Raw genomic sequence first — 7828 nt, 5'->3', positions numbered from 1 at the left:
TTTTTCAAAATTCACAGAATAGAGGGAAGTTAAGAGAAAACAGATAAACAGTTAAGAGAAAAAAGATAAACGGATAAACAAAAGCCTTAAAAATAACATGTTGAAATTATTATGTACTTAAAAAAACTATGTATTAGAGATTCACAGTTTCAAATAATCCTTTTTTTCCTGGTCTTTGAATGTGAAAATGTTTCTCTTTTTTCAGAACTTAAAGTTTAGAACCAAAAAATTAAAATTAAAATTCAACTGTGGTTGACCTCCAGAGAGTTTTTTCAGGTGCTTTAGGTAATTAGACATCATTTTGACAAACAACCGAAATGCCCACTATTTTTTTGGAAATCTATATAACCGGCTCAAAAGAACCTCTTAGCTCCTCCCAATTGCTGTGAGTATGAGTGACTGAGAAAAGCTAAGATACCCAGGGTGATTTGCATAAACTTTCCCAGTGACTGGGTTGGAGGAGGGAGCCAGGTAGGAAGCAAACTGGGATCAACAGAGAGTCCTGAGGAACTTTTTACTCTAGAGATGGATGGTTCGAGGACATCTGGGTAAGAAACAAAAAGAAAAAAAAAAGGAGGCAGGGGTTTCCCATGGATAAAGTTAGGCCCTTGGGAGGGTGAATTTATTCTGCCAGGCATGCTTAAGAGCTCAGATTTTGAGAAAGCCCTGGAGGCAACCTAGGAGTTTGTGGGGGCTGAGAAGAAGGGGAATCATTAGCTTTTCTGTGGGGGAGTTTGCTGGGTTTGGGCACTTTCTGATAACTCTAGACAACAGTGCCTAAGGTTTGGATATGTCTCCCTTGAATCTAAATTCTCTTTACCAAAATGAATTGTAAAGAAAGAGGGGGTTTTGTGTATTTAGGAGAAGGACCAGAAAGAAAGCAGAAGGATGTTTAGTTTAACATTTCATTGTTACTATTCTAACAAAATTTTGTGACTTCACAAATTTTGTGACTTCTAAATAAAATACTATTCTAACAAAATTTTGTGACTTCAAACACCTATCTGTATGTAAAAGGTATGTTAAATCTTAGCAAGGAAAAAATAGCTCACCAGCACACACACCCATTTTTCCAAATCTTGGTAGGGTGAGAGGGAAGAGATATGAGGAGTGGATCCAGACAAGTGTGACAATCCTAAAAATGGACCTGGGTCCTTGAGGCTGAGGGCATCTCTCATCCAAATGTTATAATTATATTCCTGAGTTTATGACTATAAATCACATTACTCAAATGATTAAAAAAAACAAAAACCTGGAGGCAACAAAGTTTACCAGAAAAAAATGTATTTCGTTCCAGTGTTTTAAGAATTAAACATTTAAAAGATATTTTAAAACAGCATTCTGATTTCTAAAACTGGATATAGAAACAAAGGGATAAATTTCCTTGGACTTTACCCAACTGATTTACCAGAAATTCGAGACTATAGATAAGACAGAACTATGTAATGGAAGAGGGAGGTGGAGAGAAGAGTGAAGAATGAAGGGTGGGGACTTCCTCCTGCTAATTACATTTATACTCCTCTAGGTCACACAGGTCTGGTATTTCTTCACCTTCTGTCTCCTGAAATAGATGGAGGAATGATTCCAATCTCTTACTCTAGACAGCATAGTTAGTGACAGCTGGAGCACCCAGCCTATACCAAAATCTCCCTTAGATCAACAACATAAGGGGTGTTTGAGGCTGAGTATGAGAATATCTGCCAACAACAAGAAGAAAAATATCCCTGTTGGTGGTTTGGAATGAGATTTGGTGCACTGAAAGCCTGATCATCATTTGTGTTTGAAGAATATTTCTGCCTCCTAAAGATTCAAGTTTTCTGCCCATTGACTTCATTTTTCCATAATGGCTCTAATGAAAAAATGCTTGCGCCAAAAACAGTATGTGTGGGCTTTTGGATGTCTCGTACTCTTGGCCACAGGTATTCTTAAACTGTCTGACACCTGGGAATGTGACTTCAGTGACTTGGGTGTGGAGTCCCTGGACATCTGGAAGGAATCCTGCAAGGATAATCTCTATCAGTTCCTGAAACTGCCACCCAAGAATTCCATCAATTGCTCTCTGATCACCAGAGGGAATCCTGAGGCTGTGGCCCAGGCAGCCTTGACCAAGTTGGAGAGTAAGTTGAAAAGAGAGCCTCTGACTGAGACTCAATATCTCAACATGACTCAGGACTGTGCTTACTTCAGGGCCAGTCAGAAGTTCATTGAGTTCCCACTGAGCAAGGAGGAGGAGGACTTCCCCATTGCATATTCAATGGTGATTCATGAGAAGATTGAAAACTTTGAGAGACTTCTGAGGGCTGTGTATGCCCCACAAAACATCTACTGCATCCATGTGGATAAGAAGTCTCCAGAAGCCTTCAAGGAGGCGGTCAGAGCCATTAGTTCATGCTTCCCAAATGTCTTTGTGGCCAAAAATCTGGTCCAAGTGGTGTATGCTTCCTGGTCCAGAGTACAAGCTGACCTGAACTGCATGGAGGAGTTGCTCCAGAGTTCTGTGCCCTGGAAATATCTTTTGAATACCTGTGGTACTGACTTTCCCATAAAGACCAATGCTGAGATAGTGAGGTCTCTCAAAGTCTTGAATGGAAAGAATAGTATGGAATCAGAAATACCCACCAATTATAAAAAAGGGCGCTGGAAATATCATTATGAGGTCAAGAATGGCATATTCCAGACTGATAAGATAAAGAAGCCCCCACCCCATGGTTTGCCCATGTTCACAGGGAATGCCTATATCGTGGCTTCCCGAAACTTTATCCAACACCTCTTTACGAACCCAAATGCTCAAAAGTTGATAGAGTGGGTGAAGGACACCTATAGCCCTGATGAACATCTCTGGGCCACTCTCCATAGGATGCCCTGGATGCCTGGCTCTGTACCCTACCATGAAAAGTACCATATATCTGACCTGAATGCCATTGCCCGGTTTGTGAAATGGCAAGGATATGATGGTGATGTCGGAAAGGGGGCCCCTTATCCCCTCTGCACTGGAACCTACCAGCGGGGCATTTGTGTGTATGGGGCCGGAGACCTGCACTTTATGCTCCAAAGTCACCATCTGCTGGCCAATAAGTTTGACCCAAAGGTAGATGACAATGCACTCCAGTGCCTGGAAGAATATCTTCGGTACAAAGCCATTTATGGGAGGGAACTCTGAGAGAGAAACTGTGGCCACCTATTGGGTATGAGATGCCTGAGAAACTTTTCAAGGAAACCAGTTAGTACAGTATGACATGGCATTGGAGAAATGTAACCCTAAACTTTTGTGGTACCCCCAAAGATGAGAGATTTCTTCTTTCAGATCAACATTTAGACTTCATGGTAAGCAGAACTGGCACCAAGAGGTGATTTTTGCCCCATATGATTGTTCATTATGCTATTTCCTTCTTTATCACCAGTGGGGGGGTTAGGGGGAATTTGGTAAAGAAGAGTGGGGGGTAGGAGCAGAATGCAAGGGAAGAAGACCTCCACATAAGTTACTTCCTTGTAACTGTCCTCACCCAACTTGTCCCCAGGGGGATGATAGTCACATAGAAGAGACATTTCTTGGGTTATCTGAATATTCACTTTAGGACAGGGTTGGGTCAGAGAATTTGGATGGAGGTCAGAATTACTGGTTTTGCCAACTTGGTGTTTTGAAAAGAGCACTAGATTGTTGGAATGCAACAGTCCAGGTTTGAGTCTTAATAATCCTGTAACTGTGTATAAATGACACCCTCTCTGAGCTCCACATTCTTGAGCTGTCAAATGGGAATCATAACCAGCACTACCTGCCACAGTTGTGACGTTGTAAGCCAAGCGTTTTGGAAAGTGTCCAACACAATGTAAATGTCAGTTATTTAGAAAGGTGCAATTTAGAATCTTTGCAAGGACAGCCATAAGAAATCATTCCTTCCCAAACTCCAGGTTAGGAAGTCCTCCAAGAAGGGAAAGGAAAATTAGATCCAAGAACTGGTAGACGGAAAGAACTTTCCCCTGTCTTGTTTTATTGTCATTTTCTCCCAGAGAAAGCATTCTGGAATCAACTACTCTGAAACTATAAATCTGAGAAAAGATAAAAGAAACAAAGATAAGACTGGGTTGGAGGAATTCCCCTCAAGTTAGACTGGGGTTTTATGGTGCTGTTTGGAAACCCTTGAATTTTGTCAGGCTCTTTCCAGCCAGTCCAGCTATGCAGGTACCTTGAGAGAGGTAAAAAGAAAAAGAAATCTCAGCTCTTTGGGAATTAAGGTGTAGCTTGGTACTTTTCTATGTGTTTACATGACCAGATGTGTACATTTACTTCCACATAAAGGGGAAGAAAGAGAGAGTGTTATAACGTGTCTCCTTGGAGCAGCTCTGTGTTGGATTTCTTAACGAGAACATGAAAGTCTGAGATCCCGATTGTCTGGTCAGGTCTTTTAAGTTGTAAACTTTATTTTGGTGGGCAGCTGGCATGCTGCTCAATGCCTATTGAATTGTCTTTCTCCTATGGAGACTGTAGTGTTCATATATTTATTTTTTGAAGTCACCTAGAGAAGTAATTTTTTTTTCTGAAGCTTCAGATGACTTTAAAGATATATTGAGTTCAAATCCTTACTTACAAACTTATTAGTTTTCTTATTGGGCAAATCACTTAACATTGTCTCAGTTTCCTCTACTGAAATAGAAGAAAACAACAGCTCCTACCTCACAGGGTTGTTGTGGGGATCAAATGGGACAGTAAATGTAAATCACTTTATTAATTTTAAAGTACAATATGCTTACTAGCTATTATTGTTGTTACTGGCAATAGCCAGTCCTTCAGAGGATACTATTAATGTTGCAACATGTAAAATTTATGCTGTCTTTTGTGTATGGATATATGACTTTTCCTATAGTGTCGATTTTTATATTTTTAAAATTTTTTATATTGAACCACACATTTGCCTTTATTAATGCCATAATTATGGAGATATTTTTATTTTCACTTTGAAATGATTTTCCATTGCTAGTCATTCCTAACCCCTTAGCTTTCAGTTTCTCTACTTTCTCATTCACGTATCCCTAACCCTGCCCCCCAATTCCTTTTCCCCCACCAACTTCTGCCAAGTGATTAGTTATACAATGAATATTCCCTATTGATAATAACCATGAAGTGACTCCTTTTGTAATATGTATCATTGCATTAAACTCCCCTCTTCTCTCCTTCCCCCAACCCAATTTATCTGTTTTGTAATATAAGGGAAAAGGGGAGATCTGGCTTTGGAGTCAGGAAGGCCTGATTTGAAGTTCTGTTTTTGACACATACTGACTGTGTGACCTGGTCAAGTCATATAAGTTCTCTGAGTCCCAAGTAGTTCTTTAGATTATAAGTTGCAGAGTCCAAATTAGGGGGAGAGAGTTTCCCTGCTGAAACCTCCCTATACCAGTGAAATTAAAGGTCCAATAAAATAAATGAATGAATGAGTGAATAAGAATTTGTAATGGATATTTTAAGCTGGGGCCCACCAGGACAAAAATGATACCTCTCCTAGCAGAGTGATCATGGACTTCAACAAGAACATGGACTCCAACATGGCATACAACCAGACCTAAAGTCAAGAAGACCTGAGTGGAATACCATCTCCAACGTTCACTAGTCCTTTGACCCTGAACAAGAAATTTAACCTCGCTCAGTCTTAGTTTCATCACCTGTAAAATGGGAATGAAAATAATAATACCTACCTCACAAGGTGATTGGGAGGATCAAATGAGATTGTGGATGCAAAGCGCTTTGCCCCCTGTAAAGCACTGTATAAATGTGAGTTCTTATTATTTTTGTGCAATAATGAGTGTGTGGGCTATGCAGTACATGCTACCAACTGGAAATGGAGTCCATACAGCCCTGGAAGGAATGTGTCAGTGATGAAATACTCCCAGGCCCTGAAGCCCTGAGCCATCCACACCTCTCCTTTCGACCAAAGTCCAGGTGTGATGCTGCCTGAGCACAGAGTGTACACAGCTGTGAACATTTTGATGTGCAATAAGTTAAACTTGCTCAAGTCATTTGCATTTTGGCATTTTTCCATTTAAAAAATAGGAGAAAACATCCAAATGTTAATTGGGGTCACTTTTGTCATGGTTCTCTTGACAAATTTTCAAATGAACCCAAACCAAGAAAAGGTAAAATAAAAATTCCCTTTTTTATACAGATGGCTTCCATATCTGTATATGTAGCCCTTATTTCTCTCCTGAATTCCAGTCACTGATTAACTGCTTACTTGGACATCTCTATTTAGATCTATAATCTGTATCTCAAATTGAATTGGTCCAAAACCAGAATTCATTATTGTTACTCCCAATCCCTAAGCTAACCCTTTCTCCTCCAAACTTCCCTATTTCTGTGGAGGGTAGTACCATTCACCCCATCACCCAGGTTTGCAAGGTCAATCATGCTTGATTCTTGGCCCTCCCTGACTCTCCATATCCAATCCATTGACAAATAGATTGTCCAGTCTACTTCCACACCCTCCCTTCTGTCTAGTCACATAGCCCCCATCCTCATTCAGACCATCATCACCTCTTACTGGACTCTGTAATAGTCTCCTAATCAGTCTGCCTGCTTCTCTCCCCTCTCCAATTTATTCTCCATATAATTGTCAAAATGACTTTCTGGCTATTTCACTCTTCCCAAAAGAACATCAGTGGCTCCCTATTGCTTCCAAGATAAAATGCAAATTCCTGAGCCTAGCCTTTAAAACCCTCCACAATTTGTCCCAACCTACTTTTCCATACTCATTTCTTATTACTCCTTACATACTCAGCATTCCGGCTAAACTGAACTAAAAGGTCTATATTTCACCTTTGTGTATTTGCCACTCCCACATTCAAGGGGCCATCTCCAGTCATCCTGATCTATATCTTGCCATCTGGAGAAGAAAGTAAGGCTGGTGACTTCGTATAGCCCTCCCTCACTTAAATCCAATTCACTTACAAGTTATGGCATCACCTCCCTGATGTCATGGTCCTCTTCCAGAGCAAAGGCCAAACAACAATGATCCTGATTCCTGAAAAGGACTTCCTTCTCACATCTCAAGAAACCCTATTTTCAACTCTGGAGCCCGATGACTCACCTCCCCTTCTCTTTACACACACTCACTCACACCCACATCTCCCACTTGCTAGTGCCTGCCTCCTTCTCAAATATATATACATATGGTATTTACAATATGTATATGTTTGTGTGTGTCTTATTTCCTCCAAAATTAGAATGTAAGTGCCTTGAAGACAAAGATTGTTTTATTTTTTATCATTGTATCCCCAGTAGGTAGCACAGTATATTACAAGTATGTTATCAACCAATAAATATTTATTAAGTACCTACTATGTGCCAAGCAATATAAATGTTGGAGTGCTGGCTTTGGTGTCAAGGAATGTGGATGTGAATCTTAATTCTTCTCCTTACTCTCTCCTTAAACTTGGGCAAATTACAACCTTTCTATACTTCATTTTCATCTTTAAAGTAAGGAGGTTGGAAGATCCTTCTCAACTCTTAAGTTTTATCAGATCTAGAGTTTATATGCTGGCATAATTTAACTTAGCATTTATTCACACAATAAGTATTGTTTGGGATTGTGAGAGTCCTGGTAGTTTACCTAAGTAGTACCTCCTTTGAAAGTAGCATCCTTGGCTCTCAATTCTTCTCCCAAGCTCAATGCCAGGATCTGCTGCTTTAGCAGCATTCCAGAAACAAGATTGTGAAGGTCAGAGTCAACAGATTTGGCCATATTGGGCACCTGGTGACCTGGGCTGCACTCAACTTAGGCAGAGTAGACATTGTGGCCTTCAACGACCCCTTCATTGACCTCAACAACATGGTTTATAT

General features: G+C 40.3%; 1 protein-coding gene across 1 annotated transcript; it reads left to right on the top strand.

Annotated features, from left to right (window-relative positions):
• Nucleotides 1-450: 450 nt before the first annotated feature.
• Nucleotides 451-7327, top strand: GCNT3 (glucosaminyl (N-acetyl) transferase 3, mucin type). Its single transcript, XM_072616530.1, has 2 exons — nucleotides 451-548; nucleotides 1526-7327. The coding sequence occupies exon 2, from the start codon at nucleotides 1844-1846 to the stop codon at nucleotides 3158-3160; it is 1317 nt and encodes a 438-aa protein (XP_072472631.1). The 5' UTR covers nucleotides 451-548; nucleotides 1526-1843; the 3' UTR covers nucleotides 3161-7327.
• The last annotated feature ends 501 nt before the right edge of the window (nucleotides 7328-7828 follow it).

The sequence above is a fragment of the Notamacropus eugenii genome, chromosome 1, assembly GCF_028372415.1.
Source record: "Notamacropus eugenii isolate mMacEug1 chromosome 1, mMacEug1.pri_v2, whole genome shotgun sequence".
NCBI classification, from domain to species: Eukaryota; Metazoa; Chordata; class Mammalia; order Diprotodontia; family Macropodidae; genus Notamacropus; species Notamacropus eugenii.
The sequence above is the reverse complement of the archived record's forward strand: the minus strand, read 5'-3'. Positions and strand labels throughout refer to the sequence as shown.

Bases quoted from the DNA above. Each gene is read 5' to 3' on its own strand.
- GCNT3 (XM_072616530.1), top strand. From the start codon at position 1,844: ATGGCTCTAATGAAAAAATGCTTGCGCCAAAAACAGTATGTGTGGGCT.